The sequence below is a fragment of the Lissotriton helveticus genome, chromosome 7 (assembly GCF_964261635.1).
Source record: "Lissotriton helveticus chromosome 7, aLisHel1.1, whole genome shotgun sequence".
In the NCBI taxonomy this organism is placed as follows: Eukaryota; Metazoa; Chordata; class Amphibia; order Caudata; family Salamandridae; genus Lissotriton; species Lissotriton helveticus.
Window position 1 is genome coordinate 1,016,355,192 of NC_136068.1, and position 23,333 is coordinate 1,016,378,524.

General features: G+C 47.8%; 1 protein-coding gene across 1 annotated transcript in view; it reads left to right on the top strand.

The window, feature by feature from the left end:
* Nucleotides 1–23,333, top strand: part of NIPAL4 (NIPA like domain containing 4) — a 68,059-nt gene that overhangs the window by 32,086 nt on the left and 12,640 nt on the right. Inside the window, exon 2 of the mRNA XM_078653716.1 lies at nt 12,832–13,080. Within this exon, the coding sequence (XP_078509842.1) occupies nt 12,832–13,080 (249 nt within the window). The remainder of the gene's footprint in view (nt 1–12,831; nt 13,081–23,333) is intronic.

The following is a 23,333-nucleotide window of genomic DNA, read 5'->3' on the forward strand; positions in this document are numbered from 1 at the left end:
AAACGTGGCAACGTAACTTTACATAGGCCTGATATTCGTAGTATTCACGAGAACTGGAAACTGACATACTAGAGGTGGACACAACTGTAATTGCGTCATTAATCGAACATGGGGAATACATATGCATATTAATCATGCACACATAACATATGATGGAGAACGCGTAGGGACACAGAACATGGCAAAATTTACTTTTCCACATTCCCTCCTTGTCACTACGTTTCCATCAGGAAACATCAATATTCATGATACCATCTATCATTTCATACAGTACCATTTGCTCGTCTCGAATTTTCTTGGAACGGGATTTAGAACGGGGCTTGGGACTAGGAATACAAGAGGTAGCACAAATGCCGCAAATCGCAGGGCCACATTGTATACAGAGGCAGCAACTGAATATGATCGCTACTGTAATACCTAGAAAGGACAATACTTTCCATCCCCAGGCGGAAATTATATTCCAGAACCAACCGGACCATGTCCAGGTGCCTGGATCTTGGTGTAACAGATGGGCAATTTTATGGAGTCTAGTTATAGCTGAATAAACAGACGGCGCGTTATTTGGAATGAAAATGCAGCAACTAGATCCGATGACTCTACAGGCCCCGCCCCTATCGGCCAATATGACGTCAAGGACGAGACGATTCTGTAAAACGACAAATCTCATAGCAGATTGTTCTTCAGTCAAATTACCTAGGGCAGAGGCAGTCTCATTAACTACTGCTTCAAGGGTTCTGGTTAACCTACGAATTAGCTTGCTATTCTGGATAGGGCCTATAAAAAAGAAGAAACCTCTATTGAAATCTGTATACTGTTCTAGAGCAGTTTCAGTATAATCGACAATCGGGGACTCGATCTCCCTTCTATGTCTAATGTGTACTAGATGTGTATTTCTGTGATAATCAGATGGGGCTAGGAAAACTGGTGGCAGTAGGAAGGCAATGTAACAGGTTCCCTCCCAATCGAGGGGCAGACGAACATATGCGGTTTGACCACAAATAAAATAAGAATGACGTGAAGCTTTGAAAATAGATTTCCCACTGTCACTATACTTGACAATAGTAGTACAATACAAGTAAAATGCATAACTGGTGCAGGAAATCATAATGCTGAGAAATAATATGAAACTTAGAAAAACGATACATCGGATTGAGTTTTGACTAACTCTCTCACTATGGGGGTCTATTTTATACATGTCAGAAACCGGTCTAACCGTTTCACCTAGGGGAGGACTTAGACAATGAAACTGGCTGACTTATTTTACTAGACCGTAACTTTTTCTTATACTCCTGTTGCGGAGTTGTCTCTAACAGGGAGGGTGTAGTAACATTGTCTTTTGCGGGACAGTCCTTAAGAATAGTACTTTGGCAGTCCTTTAAATCCTCGGAAATGTTCTTTGAAACTGGTTTCAATCCATAAAACTTTTTGATATGCGAAAGATGCACCCAGCCTTTGCGTCCCTCCAACTTCACGGCTGTACGGGTGGCCAGGAGGACCTGTCGGGGCTCCTTCCAGCGAGGCTCCAGCGGACTTGAACGGTCAAAATTTTGCACTAGGACCATGGATCCGGGAACGATTTCATGCGGTGCCACCTCGGTATTGTCTGGAAAGGCGGCGGCAACCTGTGAACGACAAGAGTTGAGGGCAGACATCAAGGAAGCTAGGTAATCTGTCAGCATATTACTTGAAACATCGGTAATACTTCGGGGTCTAGGAGTACCCCACATGTTAGGGGGGCGGCCGAAAACGACCTCATACGGGGACAGACCTGATCTGGAATGTGCGACCATGCGCATATAAAACAAAGCGACTGGCAGAGCTACTAGCCAGTCTACACCTTTCTCTTTACATACTTTTGCAATTCGAATTTTCAGGGTCTGATTATGTCTCTCTACGAGACCGGCTGCTTCAGGATGGCGTACACAATGGAACTTCCACTGGTACCCTAACAATAGGGAAACATGTTTCATCAACTCAGATGAGAATGGCTGGCCGTTATCAGAATATACGACTCTAGGGAGTCCATAACGGGGGAAGAACTCACGAACCAACTGCTTAGCAGTGGTCGCGGCTGTGTAATCTGGGACTGGATATGCTTCTGTCCACCTGGACAAAGCGCATACAACTACAAGGACATACTTGAAACCTCGACATCGCTCCATCTGAATGTAATCCATCTGGAGGACTTCAAAAGGGTGGTCAGGGGGCTGGAATCCACCTTGTTCCACCGGGACACTTTTACCTGGATTAAACTGACAACATATCATACAGGTACGGACTTTCTGCTTGGCTGCAGCTCGTAAATGCTTGTTGAACCAAAGGTTCTGGATACTGTCTAACATTGCTTTTTCTCCTAGATGTGCTGGACTATGTGCGGTATTAATAATGACTTGAACCATAGAGTCGGGGAGAAACCATGTGGCTCTACCCTTCGTTACCCATCCCTGATCTGTCTGGACCCCTCCTTGTTCGGACCATTTCTTGATTTCATCGGGAGTAGCATGTAACTGGATATCTATGACATCTTGTGTAGGGATTTTAACTGTCATACATGTAGTCGGATCTGGAGTGAGTGTCTGTGTTAGCTTAACTGAAATGTCTGGAGCCTGTGCTGTAAGCTTGGCTGTGCGATCTGCTAGATCATTACCCTGGGAAATAATGTCAGTAACTTTCGTATGTGCTTTGCATTTCATGATAGCAATGGATGTCGGTAAATGTATTGCATCTAACAGAGCCTGAATAAGGAGACCATGCTGAATCTTGGTTCCATGAGAAGTCATGAAACCTCTCTCCTGCCAGAGCACTCCAAAGTCGTGTACGACTCCAAATGCGTAACGTGAATCGGTGTAAACATTAACTTTCAGGTTCTTGGCGTGTATGCAGGCTTGAGTCAGAGCAACTAGCTCTGCTGCTTGAGCAGACAGGGTGTCAATACGGTGTGTTTCAATAACTTCAGTGTCGGTAGTCACTGCATACGCGGCTACTAGTTCTCCTGTACTGGTTCTCATGCATGAACCATCCACATAAAGTGTCAGGTCGGGATCTGGTAATGGAATATCTGTCAGATCTTGTCTTGGCTTGGTCATGATGTTAACTACTTCCACACAATCGTGTGTGGCAGGATTTGGATTTACTGATGGTAACAGTGTAGCAGGATTCAGAACGTTGCAGCGTCTGATTTCTATGTGTGGCTGAAACAGTGTCAATTCATAACCTGTTAAACGTGCAATTGTCAAGTGCTGAGTTTGTGTTCGGTTTAAAAGAACTTCCACGGAGTGTGGAACTTGTACGGTCAGGGAGTGTCCTAAGACTATGGAATCACTTTGTCTGATAGCTAGTGCTGTGGCTGCAACTGACTTGAGACACGCAGGCAAAGCCTGGGCTACAGAATCTAATGTGCTCGAAAAATAAGCACAGGGCTTGTATTGTCCTGCTTGATCTTGTGTGAGAACAGATAATGCTGTACCTTCGCGTTCAGTGACGAAAAGTGTAAAAGGCTTACTGTAGTTTGGTGTAGCTAGGACTGGAGCTTGACATAGGGCTTTCTTTAACTCATTGAAACTAAGTGTGTGTTCAGATGTCCAAGGGAGGACAGTCGATACGGCTGCCTCCTGGGTCGTTAACTGTATCAGTGGCTTAGCTAGAAATGCATACTGAGGAATCCATTGTCTGCAATAAGAAGTAAGGCCGATAAAAGCACGTACCTCCTTCTGGGTCTTTGGCTGAGGAAGACTCGCTATTAACTGGATACGGTCAGGTGTCAACTGCCTACCCCACTTGGACAGCAAGTGGCCTAAGTAGATCACTTGCTGGACACAGAATTGAAGCTTCGAAGGGGACACCTTGTGCCCCATCTCGGCTAGGAAATACAATACTGTAAGTGAGGCTCGCTCGCAAGCACGTTCAGAACGGGCTGTGATCAGTAGATCATCGACATACTGGAGCAGGGCAGTGTCAGTTGGCATGTGAATATTGTCTAGTTGTCTCTTGAGTGCTTGACTGTAAATACTAGGACTTTCTGTGAAACCTTGAGGAGCGCGTGTGAACATATAGCTCCTTCCATTTAAACAAAATCCGAAAAGAAACTGGCTGTATGGATGAATGGGGACACTAAAAAATGCGTTCTTGAGGTCTATGACAGTGAAAAATGAGGCTTCAGAATCAATGGCTGTTAATAGGGAAGAGATATCTGGGACAACTGGGTACTGGGGAATAATACATTTATTAAGTTCTCGAAGGTCAATCACTAATCGATATACCGGGGGTGCATTTGGATCAGTACGTTTCATGACTGGAATGATCGGAGAATTACATACATTGGAGTCAGTTTCTACAACTACTCCTTGAGCCATGAGCTCGTCAATAATTTTGGATAAGGCTGCTACAGCCTCAGGTGGCAATCTGTACTGTCTGATTCGTGGCAGGACTACACCTGGCTTGAGAGTCACACGATGGGGTGTGATTTGCATATAACCAACATCAGTTGGACCTTGCGCCCATAGATGCTGCGGAACATTGGACAATCTCGGATCAAAATCTCGTAATACATAGTGACCCTTGAAGTCACGTAGGAACAATCGTATTCCCTCTGGGGAACAGCATATAACTGCACCTAACTCTTTCAGTGTTTTAATGCCTAATAGATTTTCTGGACATGACTTAGTAAGTAACAGATCAGTAGTGCGGGACAGTGGACCTACTTCTAGGGTAACTGGCTTTAAAATTTCATTTACGATAGGTTTTCCTGAAAATCCAAGGGAAACATTTCTAGAGCCTGAGAGCGGAGCCCCTGGAACTTCGGCGTGACTGATGGTGGTCCTACTTGCCCCTGTATCAATCAAAAACTTTCTGTCTTTCCCTAGTACTTGACTGTGAACATAGGGACCCTCTTGATCTACAGGTATCTCGATGAGAGGCAAGCCTACCTCCCTCTCTAGGCTGTTTCATGAATATGGCTGATACTCTGGATACTCTGACTGCGCATACTGATACATCTGCTGTGTAACATGCTGTGTTGCAGCGATGGGCTGCGGTACAGGAACTGTCTGTGGTGCATTCTGTGGCTGAGAAGTCTGTGAAACTTGCTCTTGTCTAGGCGGACGTGGTCTTTCTTTAGTCTTACCGGTAGCTATGTTGTGTTTCAGAACTGCACACTCGTTTATAAAATGACCTGGCTGTTTACAATAATTGCAGTTCCCTTTAACGGGAGCTGCAGGGTGACTGGCTTGATTCGGACCCCTCTTCTGACTGTCTTGAGGAACAGATTGTGCAACTAGTACTTTCATTTTCGTGTCTTTCATACGCTTTCTCTCGTGTTCTTGCTCTTCTCTGATTCTATTCTGGTGATATTGAAGCATCTGTAACATCTGGGACGGGGTATTAGCTTGCCAGGTACTTTCGACTTTCAAAACTCGATTCTTAACTTGTGGACTTGAATTCTCGACTAGTTTAGTAACAAAAAGATGAGGGTATGACTCGCTACTTGTCTTGAGGCCACTGTTTATAATAAAACATTTTTCAAATCTAGAATAAAAATCACTAGTGTCTTCGTCTTGTTTCTGTTTACAGGCTGAGATTGCATCCCAGTCTTCCTTTTTAGTTGCTAATAGTCTGGGCAAAACTTGTATTAACAGTTCAGGTAATTCTTTACATTTATCTCCAAGACCGGTACCTGGTACTCGTGCCTTATCTTCAGCTTCTAGAACTGCCCAATCGATCTTTTTCTCTCCCACCTCCCATTCCTTTTCCTTGAGTTTCTCATATACCCCTGTGGGCAACAAGACTTTTAACATTTTAATGATATCTGGATACGTGTATTCTCCCATACGGAGCATGTCTTTTAATTCTCGGTGGAACCCTGCTGGATCTTTATCATGACAGGGAATTAACTTTTTCATCTCTAAGAGTTCCATCTTTGTGATCGGGGTGTAAACAAACACTCGTTGCATTTCACCACCGTCTGTCTTAACTGGATGCACTTCTCGTAACGGATTCTGTCTGTCTATGTAAAACGGTTTACTTTCTGGGAGTGAAACATGAACAAAATGCGGGTTCAGAAACATACTATATTTGTGGCGCTGTTCTAGAATGACACTAATCAAATCGGTACCTAAACCTTTCCATCTATACTGGAGCAACTCGTTCAGGACATCGTGTAACGGACCTGGATCAGAATGTTGACCCTCATACAATGTAATGAGGTGCTGGATCATATACATACCCACCAGTCGCTGTTCGGCTGGGGGCAATTTCAGAAACATTTGTGCCACTATTTCGTCTGGAAAAGTGGTAGAATCAGTAATCCATCGGACTGCTGATCGGGCTAGTTCTTGTTCATGCATAGTACTTAATTCACTGTAACCGATTCGTGATTTCAGAATGTGATCGGTAGCTTGAAATACTTGTTCCAGAGAACCTTGTTCTGGTGCTGGATGATGTAAAACTGACTTGTGTTCTAGACGTAAATGGCGATCTGGAAATCTAGATTTTCCTACATACGCTATTCTGGCGGGATTCTCGTCCTCTACCTCTTCAGTATCTGAGTTACTTTCTTTCTCGCTTACTTGTGCTGCCTTACGTTGTTCGTGTAACTTTATTATTTCTTTACGGATTTTCTTGTACATACTCTCTATACTACTGATAGTCTTGTGTTTACCCTCGGCTATATTATCACTCCACTTTGTCAGGATTTTCATTTCGGCTTGATTTTTGGTCGGATAATCTTGTTCTCTTATTAGACAATTAATCAGAAACTTTAATAGCATGAGCTGGACTTCAACTTTTCTTTGGCACATGACGTCACTAATACTTTCTGGATCATTCCCTGTACGGATGAAACGATATATTCTGTCTAGATCTCCTTTCATATCTGGTAGGGTGACTAGATACTCGGTCACTTTTCTCACGCGTAATGAATATAAAACCATATTATCCTCGCCTGGGACTGGATCATAGCCACATTCGTTAAGGGCTTTTCTTATTTCTGCAACAGACTGATACCTGGGCGTACGCTGTGACGCTTGTGCATGTAATTCGGCTAACGTTAAACGCTTGTGTGGCGGCGGGGTTCCTGGAGGACCTCCCCCTGCGGCCCCTAAATTGGAATCGTCTACTGATGCTCTTCGTCCTGGCAGAGTGGGAAATGGAAATGCAGGCTGGACTTGTATGGCGGGCTGGACCGGGGGTACCGTAACAGGTACTCCGGTGTCTGGAGGAGCGGGAAGTGCCTGATTTACAGGGACTGGCGGAGCGGGATTTGCATATTCTGGGACTGTGTCGTCCAAATAGGACGAAATGAAAATATCAGCTGCGGTCGGTTTGTGACGTAGCTTGGTCGGAACTAAGGGTGGCGGAAAATTACTGAATGCCTCCGGGGTCGCTTTTGGCAAGCCCTCGGCAAGAAGAGGATACATACCCTTAATAAGAGCATGCCTCTGTCTGTCTGACTGTTCGGCTTTAACTCGTTCACCTATCTCGATTAATTCTTTTTCTTGTGCTCGCTCTAAGGATTCTCTACTTAATTCAGACTTTCTGATTTCTTTTTCGGTTCTTTTATGAGATTCTTTGCGCCATAACTCAATGGCATCTTTCTGTGACTGTCTGGCTTTCTTTTTCCATAATGCTTCTTCTACTCTCATGATGCACTCGGCATCCCACGTACCTGATACGGGCCATCTATACTTTTCTTCTAACTCTTTGGTATACTCTACCCATAAATCTAGATACAATATGGCACTTATGCCATGCTTCTGATACATAAAATGACCTGGACTGTCCCTAGGCGGGACAGGAACTGCTTCTTCTAGCAGACCCTTCCTAGTTTTTAACTGACGTAATCTCGAAAAGAGGGACATTGCAAACTTGAATCTGAACACAATACAATACACGAGGAACAATAACAATTGAGAAAACAATTCAGGCATACCACGACATTGAAAATACATTGAATAACCTTATGAAGCAACAGTTCGGACAGAATACTACCTGGAACACTGAGAACAGAAACACATGGATTTCTCGAGAACGGAACAGGCTAGAATTACTGGATGCGCTGCTGAAACAGCACGGAACATACCGGTCCCATAAAGGGACGCATCAAGACCCGTATCCACCTTGTGAACACTTCGTTTCAGATCTGCGTACCCAGACCCATCGGACCAGAGACAATTTAGATTGACCCTGTCTAGATACTACCCCAGCAACGGTACTCACCGGGCAGCAAGAACGGAAAGGCCTCGGACTGGACTGGACTGCTTCGACGCCGGACGGACGAACTTCGGACTTCTGTTACGGGTGGGCCTCCGGATACCTCGGACCTTGGACTCTCGGCTTGGGCTCTGGTCGGGACTCGCCGCGTTCCTCCACCGCCTCGTCTGGATGCTGGACCGCCACCTCCGTCTCCTCCGTGGGCCTGAGGGATACTTGAAGCAGAAATATCTGCACGTGCACGGTATGGTTCCGTCACGGCTGCAGAGGGTCAGGGGGCCGGCGTGGCTTCACCGGCGCGTGGGGAAAGGGCAAGTCCCTATTCGGGCGCCATTATGTGGTATATAAATAAATAATACCGGATCTAGGTTTGACTAGGCATAGCAATAACAGATAGCTCAATAAATAAGAGTCAAGATTCGAGGTAGTAGGAGTTTGCAGGTTTATTACAGCATAAAGGACAGGAACAGGACAACCTGCATAGGAATAGGATGGCAGGGCCCGGCAGGGGGGCCGGATTGGACTAGCGTGGCCCGGCAGCTGCCGGGGCTGGATCTGGGATGAGCGCGCTCTGGGGAAAGGACTGGCGTAACATTTAATAACAATACACAGGCATATATATATGAAAACAGTTGCATTACAGTACATATGATAGGCGGAGCAGTGGGTGGAGCAAAGGGTGTGACGCGTAGCAGTCGCGAAAGATAAGGGTGAAAGTGGGTGTAACAGGGCGTATACATAGATATGTGATGCAAACGTAACAGAATATGTCATGAATGGGGCGGAAACATGGAGGGGGCTACCTAAGGAGCCGGGACCTCTAACCTGATGGTGCGCGCAAACTGGCAATGACGTATTACTAGGAGAAGCTGGGGGCTACGAACTCTGTGCTAGGAGCAGAGACTGAAGTCTGGAGAGTCAGGGCGACATGTACCTAAACAGTATCTAGTATCTGATGTTTAGAGAACATGTTGATAGAATCCAAAAGTTATCGGGGTAAAGGCTAACAGACTCAAAGACTGGAGCATGCATTATTCTACATGTAGTGCGTGATGAAGAATATTAAATGACCATTAAATACAGTATTTCTCTTACATGGAGACGTAAAGGCTAGACTATGACGGAAACTATTGATGCGATTCAGTAGCTTTAGGAATGCAGAGAAGGAGGGCTGGACTGATAACTAGAATCATAACATACTCTTGGCAGACTCAGAGGCAGAGCCAGGCTGAACCGGGCACTGCGAGGCAGGAAGTAAGTGAAGGGTCAGGGATACAGGTGGGGGCTGTATCGCTCCTCAGCGAGGGCTTCAGGAGACAGGAGCTGAATCTGGTGTCCGGGCCCTTTTGAGGCCTAGAAACGGGGACTTTACAATGGAATAACGTGCACACTGAGAAACGTGGCAACGTAACTTTACATAGGCCTGATATTCGTAGTATTCACGAGAACTGGAAACTGACATACTAGAGGTGGACACAACTGTAATTGCGTCATTAATCGAACATGGGGAATACATATGCATATTAATCATGCACACATAACATATGATGGAGAACGCGTAGGGACACAGAACATGGCAAAATTTACTTTTCCACATGCTGACTCCCTCTGGTCGTAAAGGTCCTTGGAAACTCTTGCGGTACCCAACAGCCAATCCCTCTGTTGCAGGGCTCCTGGTTGGTTTGGTCTTAGCATGACTCTCCTGACTGCATGTGACCGGTAGTAATGAGATTGAAGCAGGTTTGGGACCTGTGGCCACAGTGGAGCACAGTTCTGAATATGGTCATGTCAAGTCCACTCGCCTTAAAAGCGCTTCGACTCCTCGTCGGGGAAGTAGGCGCTATATAAAAAAGACAAGGTGCTTTACATGGAGGAAGTCCAACTTCCCTCAGCAGCTTGTCCTCGCATGTATTTTCCCTGTTGCAATTTGTGTGCTAGTGCCAAAGCACACCGTTCCTGATCTCGATCAGCACTTTCTTAGAACATTAACCACAAAACAAAAATTCCTGAGTGTTCAAGGGAAGCCGTCAGTTGGACTCCTGAAATGCGGTAACTCTTTTCCGGCTCCCTCTGAGGTCCGCTTTGTGTGTTTTAACCATGTAGGGGGTCACTCTACCCGAGCCGCTCCCTTTCCAGCACTCTTACACCAGAGCCGAGGGGGTCCTGTCCACTGGGGCAGATGCCCAGGAGTGAATGGACCCTTGCGTGTGCTAATCAATGCTGGGTCCCGGGTCAGACCCCGAAACTCGTCTAGTCTACCGTGTCTCATTCAACACCCATAGCAGAAGATAGCAGGGTCAGGCCCTGGGTGCAGTTGTTGTGCACTGCATGCACTACACCTGTGTAGGCACAGTGCATTTAATGGTTAAATGTAGGTGGTGGTGTGTGTATACTACTACATTCTTGTTGCGTTGGGTGTAGCCCATGGTTCTTATAGTTTGGGTAGTACATGAAGTGGCTTTGTCTTTCTCACTAGACCTTCTTTCTGTCCTACTGATTTTCAGCAACTTTCAAGAATGCTTTTTCAGCAAAACTAGAGCCATGGATTTCTCGGAGCGCCCCTCCTGCATTAGGGGAAGCTTCAGATGGAACTGTTAGTATGTTAACCCCAGCTTGCTCTGCAGGAATATATTACCAACAATTCCACTGGTCGTGTAGCAGTGTGAAATGCACGCCTCACCTGCTGTTAGTCAGTGGTTGACATCACTGCCCTCTGCAGGTGTTTGCTGATGAAAAGATATACATAATTTGAAAGTGGATCACAGCGTGCAAAGGTCAGTCATTTATTTGTTGACATTTCTTTCTCGTGATTCCAGCTTAGTCCAATGCCACCAGGCGCTTTTCTCTGATTCAGGTCCAATGGCATGCGAAGTGATTTCCTGTCATGTCATCAGGACAGATTGTGGAATGTCATTTCCAGTGACCTCATTCTAGTCGTTTTAAAACTTGAAACTGCTACCTCTTTTCTTTGGGTATTGAATGTTAACAAGTATGACTCGATTTACTCAGTTAGTTCATAGTCCTTATGCACCTAGCCTCAAACTGCATCCATGAGGATCTGCATATTACTGCCTTGGGACAAATACTTCACTAGTGATGGCACCGTGTGTCTTGATTTGCAAGGCGTGATTTCCTTCTTAGACTGACAAGTGAGATAGGAGCCTTTTTTCCCTTTAAATGCCTTTTTTCACCAACAGAAGTGAGGTGAAGCAGATTTGGTAAATCTAACTACAGCTTTCCTAAAAAAAAGTATTAATATACGTTTGAAGCTGTCTTGCATTGTAACCAAAGGTGTGTTTTTTGGTATGAGAGTAGTCCACAGGCCTCTGGATTGATCGTTTGAGTGCTTAATTTCTGCCTGTGGATGTAGGTGGTTGGCATTGGAATTCCATTTTTCATAATTGGACTTTACCACGCAGCACGTGAGAGAGGCAGAAAAGTGAGTAAAAAGCCATAAATGAAAATTAGAAAAACAGTGACGAGGGAAATTACAGGAATGGGAAATAACCAGTAAGAGGGAGAGAAGGTGGTGGGAAATGTAGGGAGTTGGAATCCTATTTCAGCAGCACTAGCAGTGGGTTCTAAACGTTTGGTCCCTGCACATATATTTTTTTTACAGATTAAGCACAGTGTAGTTCTGGCTGCAAGTGCATACTCCCAGCTTTCTAAATTTTAGCTCCGAATGGCAGTCTTGGTCTAAATGGTGAGGTCCAATTGTAATCTTCGAAAGTTGAGATGCATTTAAAGGTGTGTTTGTGTTTTTTGTTGTTTTTTGCAAGTTCCAAACTAGAATAACTACACGCTTTCAATAGTAGACTAGAGTCGGTGCCACCTGAGATGCAAGTTAGTGCAGTGAGAAAGATGCTCTCTGCCATAATGTCTTCTCGGTGCTGAGAAGACAACTTGGGTAGGATGGTGGAAGTTGGATAACTGCTGCCTCCATTTCTCCTCTTCCCCTGATCATATTCGCGTGCCCCAAAGTTCCATTTATCTCTATTGGTTCAAATTTTGAAGGGCTGGAGTAATAGGTTATGGTAAGGCCAAATGATTTTCCACAAGCACACAGAAGATTTGTGGCAACGTTAAACTCTTATTCATAGAGTTTGGCTAAGAAGAGGAAAGGGCTTTGGGTTGCTCTGACTGGACTATTCAGCCATTTTCCAATGGAATGGGGCATAAACCAGTCTTGGCCTTGCTCTTACATTTACATTGTGCCACAACAGCTTTGGTAGAGTGTGGCAGAGATGTTTTGAGGGCTTGCTAGATTCAGTATACTCTAAGAATACTTCAGGGATATGTGCTGTTGAAGAGGCAGGATTTTTGGCATTGCCCCAAAAGTGTCTAAAACGGTTACAAAGCTTGAGTTGGGTACAGCTTCCAGACAATGCAAGAGGACAGAGGCTCTCTGGATGGCCTTTGATGTCTTTCTGCTGACCCGTGTCAGATCTGTTGCTTGAACAATACGATACCCTGCTCTTAAAACAATAACCAGCAAAATGCAATATTTTTATGCAGTCCGAGATTATAGCTTTCTTTGTGGCACGAGTTATAAGTTTTGTTGTACGGTGCTTCTCTTTCTAGCTCTGTTCTTCTATTTGACATTGTGGTGTTTTCTCAACATTTTAGGTACTCTGGTTGCGCTGCCCTGTCCATCTGGGCCAGTGGTCTGCCGAATTGTTGGGGGACATGAATGGCCCATCACCATCTATGGGAATGTGACCATTGGCACTACTTTGGCTAATGGTTTGTCAAGGAACTATGACTTCTTCATTGGCCTGGGACTGGCCATCTTGTCCAGCTTCCTCATCGGCAGTAGTGTCATCCTGAAGAAAAAGGGGCTGCTGAGACTGGTGGAGCATGGAAGCACCAGAGCAGGTAAGACAACAATTACTCGTCATGAATTCCTTTCTTCTTTGGGACCCTGCTGGATCGCGTGTATGCTATAAAGTACATAGCACATGTATGCCCTGAAGAATATTAACATTATTTGAGCCTGTGCATACTGTTGGAACTTTGCATCCTAAGGAACCCTGGTCATTGATAGCCACACAGCTCACACGCATAGTCCCTTCTTGATATACTTTCTTAGAAGCTGTGCATCACTGGCGCTTGTTGGTACCTATGCTGCGTCCTTTGAAACCTTGAGCACTGCTGCTGCCTTGTGATAATCACTAGGGCCTCTCCACCCTTTGCACCACAGGGTCTTGGTGACACAGCATGCCCTTCCTCCCTGTGATCCACTGGTCCAGGGAACACTAGTCTGTCTGTCTCTGAGCTGCTGCTGAGCATTGCATGCCCAGTGGCTGCTGGTTCCTGCTTGGATGCACACATCCGGTCTGAAATGAGCCCTCGCTGCCGTGCCAGAACTTACTTAGCTTGTTGCGTTTGGATTTCATAACCCAGGTAACATGAACTCCGCGGTGACCTCACCTGTAAACCGGTCCATTGTCTCCCAATTGCTGGCCTCGCGTGTTGCTCTCAGTGGTTTTTCTGAACAAGGAACAATCTGCTTTGTCCTTCGCACATCACTGACCTCATCACGGAGCCTAAACGCATACCAAGTGCAGGTGTGTACCCAGACACGCTTTAGCTCCAGTGATTCTGAGTGAAGACGCGGGCGGGCGCCCTCCTGTGAAGCGTCCTCCCTTTAAAATGAGCCTTCGTGAAATAAAGTTACAGTTTAGCAACCTCAGGGATACTTCCCTCTTTGGGACTCCCCAGTAGGATGCAATTGTAAGCGGCTGCCTTGTTTGTAGGGTGCTAATCAATAGCAGCAGAGAACCCCTACTCTGTGAGGTTACATGCCCTACAATACATCGTTCCTAGCCAGTCCAGGGCGAGGGCATTTCAAGCAAGAGAAAGGGGAGGCGGGAAACGTAGGCACACGAGGCCTTCCATGTTCTCTGAGCTTCCTCGCTTTAAAATGAGCCATCCTGAAATAAAGTTATAGTTCAACTTCCCTCTTTGGGACTCCCCAGTAGTATGCAATTGTAAGCGGCTGCCTTGTTTGTAGGGTGCTAATCCGTAGTATCAGAGAACCCCTACTCTGTGAAGCTACATCGCTCCTAGCCAGTCCAGGGCGAGGGCATTTCAAGCAAGAGAAAGGGGAGGCGGACACGTAGGCACACGGAGGCCTGTAATGTTCTCTGAGCTTCCTCGCTTTTTGTAAATCCTTTCTGAGGCTGGGTGGGCTGGTGCCGCCGCTGCTGCCTGCCCTTCTGTCGCTTATGCATGGCCGAGGGAGACAGGACTGGTCAGCCACGGCATATATGACGTTTTTGGAGCTCCGTGCGGCTTTTGCTAAATCCTCATTTACTACTTTTCCTCCCCTTTGCCCCCACCCTGGTCCCTTACACCTGCGAGTATCAAGGAGGGGGAGGGGGGTCAGTGGCTGAGCAGAGGTTCACCCAAGCTGGCATATCAGTGCTGCTTCTCGCGTGGCTGTCCATATATAGCGTCTTTCATGCTCGTGGCCTTGTATCGGTATGTTCAGGTTGTGTTTCGGCTCATTTAAATTTCTGTTTTCGAACAAACGGTATCCGAGCCCAGGCAATCAGTTGTCTAATATGGGTATCTTTTTTTCCTCTAGCCTTCCTAACCGGTAGCTAATGCGGATCAAGCCTGAGCTTTTCTGGCAAGAGAATTGGAACTAACAAATCACTAACTTCCGGCTAAAGAGGGTGAGGCGACTTTGCAGAACCATGAACTTCACCAGTCCTAGAAGCAGATGTCCCCTATCCAAAGCTATCCATGCCGTGCTGATGGGCCCCTCAGTGGCGTTACCAGTGTATATGGAGAGTTTACTCTGCACATCCAAGCCAAGTAGCGTAGGGGAGAAATCCGAAATATGTCTGCAGTACTAAACTGAAATTAATACGACCCATTGAAACTGTGTGTATAAACTTTAACTTAATTTAACCATACTCGACCTACCTGCCTACTCGTTATTCCAATCTTAATATCAGTGCACTCTGCATGCTGCAGTTCGCGGTCCCTGCCTGTGTATGGTAGCGGTTGCAATCGGATAAAGTGGTGGCATAGCACAGTAATGCACTTACCTGCCGCTTTGTCGGCTCGGTGCTCTTCTGCTGCTACTGTACAGGCTCCCAGACTCCTCTTACTCTCAATCCAGATGCTGCTATCATGCTAGTAATACTATTACCCAGCATGAGTGAAGCACCAGGATTGGCCTGAACGGGTTGGTTTTGCTTTCCCACTGTGACTGGGAGCCTGTGCCGGCCGTTCTTTCCACCATGCAATTGCTTGGAGAGATCTGTGTGCATGTCGGTTTGGCCGTCCTGAGACGTCCGGCCAAACAGATATGTGCACTTGCAGCAGTGTCCACCACTCCTTCAGTGCTGTCATCATGGCCCCGCCCCTATGACTCTGCTCCTGGGGAATTTTTTTTAAATAAAAAAATAGGTGTATTTTATTTTTTGTGTTTGCAGGTGTGTGACGCTTCTCTGCCATAATGGAGGAGCCACCACTGCCTGTGTACTGAGAGCCTTGAATGTGATCTTCATTGTTTGTAATAAATGTATGAGATCTAGTTAGCAGATGGTGTCCTGTTTGTAAATGTTACTAAATGTTACAGACTATGTTCTATTGTGCTCCTTATGTTCTTTCCTGTAGCATGGAGCTTATATGAATTATTATGAAGTCCATTTCCTCTGCCAAACGGAGTTGTCATTCTGAATGTTCTTGTTCTGCTGGATCCACAGATGGGCTGGCAGATCACCTTCAGGCCCACTTTCAAAGGCCCAGGACTGTGGTGGCCTCGCTTGGCAGGACTTACACTTAGCAAGAAATTAGTTCTTGGATTCACTCTGGTGGTCCTGTGTTCAGGTTACAGCTTCAGTCCTTCTCATCCAGGCAAGAGGACAGCAGGTCAGGGCAGCAGGCAGCAATCCTTGAGGTTAGCAGTCCAGCAGAGTAGCTGCACTTTCAGCAGCACAGCAGTCTTTCTTCCTGACAATCTTTCGCATGTACAGAAGTGTACTGAAGAGTTAGTGTCTGAGGTCCAATATTTATACCTGGCACCTCCTTTTGAAGTGAAACAAGATTCTGGAGGTTTCCCTTCGAAGTTCAATGGTTTCCTTCCTCTCCTGCCCTGGCTCAAGACTAACTAAAGGGGTATGTAATTTTTTTGTTTGAAGACAGGACACCGCTAATTCAATTGTAAGCATAGCTGTGCCAAGCTCCACCCTCCCGTCCTGCCAGAGATGGCCCATCTAGGCAAACCTAGGCTGTCTTGTGTCTAGGAGGAATTTGTAAAGCCCAACTGCCAACTACACCCAGGCATGTGACTCGTAGATAGCCTACAGGTAGTAAATGGTTATGGCAAGTCGCATTTATAAAACCGCAATTTAAAATCTAACTTTATCATAAGAGAAGATTTTTCATTACACCTCCAAAGACACCAAACAAGAACTGTATACCTTTTCCCATTTGGAAGTTACAGCTTATTAAATGTAATAAGGTAACTCCAATGTTAGGCCTTGCAGTTGTGTATCACTACCAGGATATGTAAAACATAAAATTGCATGTACTTCTTTTTCAATACGTTGCACCCTGCTCTGTGGGATGTTTTCGAGCCTTTCCAATGGTTGACTCATTTATTAAAATGGAAGGTTTGGGCCTGGCAAAAGGCTTATTTTGCCAAGTCGAAATGGAAGTTTAAAACTGCACACCCAGGCTGCAATAGCAGGCCTTGGAAGTTATTAAAGGCCTTCTTAAGTGGGTGGCACAATAAGGGCTGTATGATTTAATTTTCGAGACCCTGTGTACATGGGTTACCACTTTACTAGGGACTTATAAGTAAATTCAATCTGCCAATTGTTCGAGTCTCGGCAGGAGCACTCAACATCCTGTGATTCTGGGCAAATCACTTAATCTCCTCGTGCCTTACAATGAAATGTGTCCCTGTGTAACGCAGCTGGTGCTTTGTACCCCCCCCCCCCTCCCCCGAGTCAAGTTCGGGCGAAATAAAACTCGAAAGAAAAAAAACTTTTAGCACCAACAGTTCGAAAGGACAGGAGACTCGGCAGTCAAGTCAGTTAATGTCACTGTGTGCGTGATGCTCTTATACACCCTCCACCCCAAAATCTCACCCACCCTCTGTTATTAGGATGGCTTTGACTTCAGAAAGCTTGGTGTGGACAAATGCCTTCAAAGTTCAATTCTTGACGAGGCCTTCCACATAGTTTAACCCCACCAATAATGGAAGCCCCCATTAGGGGTATAACTAGCCATATGGGCCAGTGGGTTGATGGCAGTCTGCTACTCTAAAGTGTTCGTGGCCATGGTAGTGTCTCGGTTGTGGGCGCAGTCCCAAAGTAAATTTGCAAGAAAAGTACACGACTTTCTTATACATACGTAATTTGTTGTTTCTTTGAAAGGTTGCTGGCAGCAACTGTGCCAAACGCAAGAACTGGTGCATTTTACAAGTTTAGTTGTAACTGCTGTAAAACGTTTAGCTTATTAGCCAATATATTTTGAAAATCGTGCTGTAAAATGAATCGTGTGACCTCATTAGGTCTCGCCTGTCGATGCGCATCGAGCTTGCGAGACTATTGCGGCTTAAACAACCTTTAACTAACAAGCAAGGAATCGTGGCGATTCCTTGCAGTGCCCGTGACTTTTAAGCTCAATGCGCATGTGCATTGAGCTTAAAAGCGCGTGCACATCAGTTCCCTCAGCCGCAATCGCCGTCTGTTCCCTCAGCCGCATTCCTCCGACACCTTTTGAAGTGAAGCTTAGCTTCACTTCAAAGGCCCCGGCTTCTTCACACCCACATGCCGCTCTCCCCGCTCCGCCCCCTCCCGCGTCTTCACACGTCTCACGGCCGGCAGGCCGTCTCGTATTTCTCCTCCCTCCCTCGCCTCCCTCCCTCAGCACGGGTACAGTCGGGACCACTCTGTGCGCTTGCTTTTGGATTTCGCAGCACTTTCCCAGTTGCCTTATTAGCCACCCGGGGTGTCACCAAAGTGCCTTGATTAATGCCGTGGCAGTGGAGAGGGGTGCCCCTGCTGTCACAAAGTGAATCACATTTTTCAACTTCTCGCCCCAATAGTTCCGCTCCCCAGCCTCTCTCCTGCCCGTCACTTTCCACCCTCGTTGCACTAAAAGCGAAAGTAAGTAAAAGCACCTCGTTTAACAAAGCCCTTTACTTCCTGACCAAGAGAATGCCCGAAAATACAGGTATTTCAATGCAGGCTAGTCATGTCTTGCTCCCAGCACACAGTGTGCTCCTAAACATACATCTCTTCTTTGCTGCTCCTAAGTGTCTATCAGCGTCTATACCCTATGTCTTTGCACCCCTCCCTCCCCTGCACACCATCCCACACGGTCCCCAACTACCCCCAAAACATTTTAACCTCAGTCTGCCACACTTCCTCTCTCTCTGAGCCTGTCTCTTCTGCTATCCCAGAACTCGCGAACAGGCTCCTCTCCCCATGAGTCTTTCCCACTGCCCTCCCTACTTGAGGCCCTCAGTTCATCTCTTCCTCTCCTCCTGCAAAACTTTCAGGTGAGTTGTATCTCCCCCTGCCATTTGCTCTGGCCCCTCCCACCTGTCCATCAACCTTCCGGTGCCCTGGTGCTGCAGTCATAGCTAACTCTTGCATCGGCTCTTGCTGGCTATCGGCTTATTGCTAAATTAGCCACCTCTTTCTTCATTCAACCCTCAATTCCGTCATGATGTGGCCCTGTTTCACCCTCACACAATCTGCCCTCTCTTGCCCTCGGTGCCTTTCAGTTACTCTCAATGTCCCAGTCATTTAACTCCTTAACACATACGTAAAAATAATTGCCATTTATAACGCCAATAGCGCCAACAAATACAGACCTACGACATAAGTAAAACACATTGACCTTTACATGCACAGCCACTGAAAATGAATTTGCATTATTTCTGCAAGTGTTTTTTTTTATGCCGTTAGGAAATATTTATTTATATTTACGTTTCCAGGCAGTAGTTGGGTATAAGTTCCAGGAACCGAGCAGATACTAACTTTTAGTATTAACTTTCGATAAAGTACATCTGCTGCTTTGAAGTTTTTTTTTTTTTTTTTTTTTTTTTTTTTTTTTTTACCTGAGTCCAGTATTTTTTTTTAAGCTTTCTGGTCGTGTCTCATATCCTGAAGAATACCACATTTTTCCAGTTGGTAATTTTTATTTAATGCGGTGTGATGGGAAGAATCATTTGTCTCTTTAATGAGTAAAGAGTGCCAGACCCATTTAAAGAAGTTATTGCCGAGTAGATATATTAATCAATTGGCTGTGAGCCTACAAAAACATGACATCCACCGCATCCACCACCACCGCATCCACCACCACCACCACATCCACTACAACCACCACCGCATCCACTACAACCACCACCGCATCCACTACAACCACCACCGCATCCACCGCATCCACCACCGCATCCACCACCACATCCACCACATCCACCATCACATCCACCACCACCACCACATCCACCCTCACCTCCACATCCACCCTCACCTCCACATCCACCATGACATCCACCGCCACATCCACCACCGCCACATCCACCACCACCACATCCACCACCACTTCCACCGCATCCACCACCACCGCATCCACCACCACCACATCCACCACCACTTCCACCACCACATCCACCACCACATCCACCACAACCACCACCCCATCCACCACAACCACCACCACATCCACCACAACCACCACCCCATCCACCACATCCACCATCACATCCACCACCACCACCACATCCACCCTCACCTCCACATCCACCATGACATCCACCGCCACATCCACCGCCACATCCACCACCGCCACATCCACCACCACTTCCACCGCATCCACCACCACCGCATCCACCACCACCGCATCCACCACCACATCCACCATCACCTCCACATCCACCATGACATCCACCACCACATCCACCACCACCACATCCACCACTACATCCACCACCCCATCCACCACCCCATCCACCACCACATCCACCCCATCCACCACCCCATCCACCACCACATCCACCACCACATCCACCACCACATCCACCATCACCTCCACCACCATCACGTCCACCACCGCCACATCCACCACCGCATCCACCACCACCACCGCATCCACCACCACCACCGCATCCACCACCACCACCCCCACCACCACTACATCCACATCCACCACAACCACCATCCCATCCACCACCACAGCATCCACCACCACCACCGCATCCACCACCACATCCACCACCACCGCATCCACCATCACATACACCACTACCACCACATCCACCATCACCACCACATCCACCGCATCCACCACCACCGCATCCACCACCACCGCATCCACCACCACACCCACCACCACACCCACCACCACTACATCCACCATCACATCTACCACATCCACCATCACCTCCACATCCACCACCACCGCATCCACCACATCCACCACCACCACCACCCCCACCACCACTACATCCACCACCCCATCCACTACAACCACCACCCCATCCATCACCGCATCCACCGCATCCACCGCATCCACCGCATCCACCACATCCACCGCATCCACCGCATCCACCACATCCACCACATCCACCGTATCCACCACCACATCCACCGCATCCACCACCACATCAACCATCACCACCACATCCACCATCACATCCACCACCACCACCACATCCACCACCACATCCACCATCACCTTGACATCCACCGCCACTTCCATCCACTACATCCACCACCACTTCCATCCACTACATCCACCACCACTTCCACCACTACATCCACCACCACATCCACCACAACCACCACCCCATCCACCACCCCATCCACCACCGCATCCACCACCACATCCACCACCACCGCATCCACCACCACCGCATCCACCACCACATCCACCACCACATCCACCATCACCACCACATCCACATCCACCATCACCTCCACATCCACCATGACATCCACCACCACCACATCCAACACCACCGCATCCACCACCACCACCGCATCCACCACCACCACCGCATCCACCACCACCACCGCATCCACCACCACCACCGCATCCACCACCACCACCACACCCACCACCACATCCACCACACCCACCACCACATCCACCACCACAACCACCACCCCATCCACCACCACCACCACATCCACCATCACCTCCACATCCACCATCACCTCCACATCCACCACCACATCCACCACCATCACATCCACCACCGCCACATCCACCACCACCACCGCATCCACCACCACCACCGCATCCACCACCACCACCACTACATCCACCACCACATCCATCACCCTATCCACCACCACCACCGCATCCACCACCACATCCACCACCACCGCATCCACCACCACATCCACCATCACCACCACATCCACCATCACATCCACCACCACCACCACCACATCCACCATCACCTCCACCACCACTACCACCACCACATCCACCATCACCTCCACCACCACTACCACCACCACATCCACCATCACCTCCACATCCACCATGACATCCACCACCACCGCACCCACCACCACTACATCTACCACCACATCCACTACAACCACCACCCCATCCACCACCACCACATCCGCCGTATCCACCACCGCATCCACCACCACATCCGCCATCACCACCACATCCACCATCACATCCACCACCACCACCACATCCACCACCACATCCACCATCACCTCCACATCCACCATGACATCCACCACATCCACCACCACCACCACATCCACCACCACCGCCACATCCACCACCACCGCATCCACCACCACCGCATCCACCACCACCGCATCCACCACCACCACATCCACCACCACCGCATCCACCACCACTACATCCACCACATCCACCACCACATCCACCGCATCCACCACTTCCACCGCATCCACCACCACATCCACCACCGCATCCACCACCGCATCCACCACCTCATCCACCACGGCATCCACCACCACCACATCCACCATACCCAACACCATCACTTCCACCACCACATCCACAACCACCGCATCCACCACCACCACATCCACCACCACATCCACCACATCCACCACATCACCACCACATCCACCACATCACCACCACATCCACCACCTCCACCACCCCCACCACCCCCACATCCACCAACACATCCACCCCCACATCCACCACCATCACCACCACATCCACCATCACCACCACCACCACATCCACCACCACCATATCCCCCAGATCCACTCACCCTCAACACCTCACCCTCAACCACTCACCCTCACCCTCACTCATCCTCACTCACCCTCACCCTCACCCTCACCCTCACCCTCACCCTCACCCTCACCCTCACCCTCACCCTCACTCACCCTCACTCACCCTCACTCACCCTCACTCACCCTCACTCACCCTCACTCACCCTCACTCACCCTCACTCACCCTCACTCACCCTCACTCACCCTCAACCCCTCACCCTCAACCCCTCACCCTCAACCCCTCACCCTCAACCCCTCACCCTCAACCCCTCACCCTCAACCCCTCACCCTCAACCCCTCACCCTCAACCCCTCACCCTCAACCCCTCACCCTCAACCCCTCACCCTCAACCCCTCACCCTCAACCCCTCACCCTCAACCCCTCAACCCCTCACCCTCAACCCCTCAACCCCTCACCCTCAACCCCCTCACCCTCAACCCCTCACCCTCAACCACTCACCCTCACTCACCCTCACCCTCAACCCCTCACCCTCACTCACCCTCACAACACATATTGTGTTACAATAGGTGTCACATTTGCGAAAGATAAAACTATATAAAGATGTAGCATAACGACCAGAGCTGCCATATAAGTCACGTAAATACAAAACATGTTGCATTCCAAATGCTATAGGTGTCACTCATCCATTTGCAAAACGAAAAATGTCAAACTCTTCTATTGCGAGACCTATTGCATTTTCAATGCTTGTTTTTATATTGAAACCATGCTTGAGGAGAGGGAGAGAACCACTCCAGAATCGGTGCAAGGATTTTAGGCGCACCTGGCAAAATATTATTTTGCAGTGGCAGCTTTCCGCATTTATCTAGAAACTGCGTCTATGTCGGCTTTCTTTGTTATTTGGCACCATCT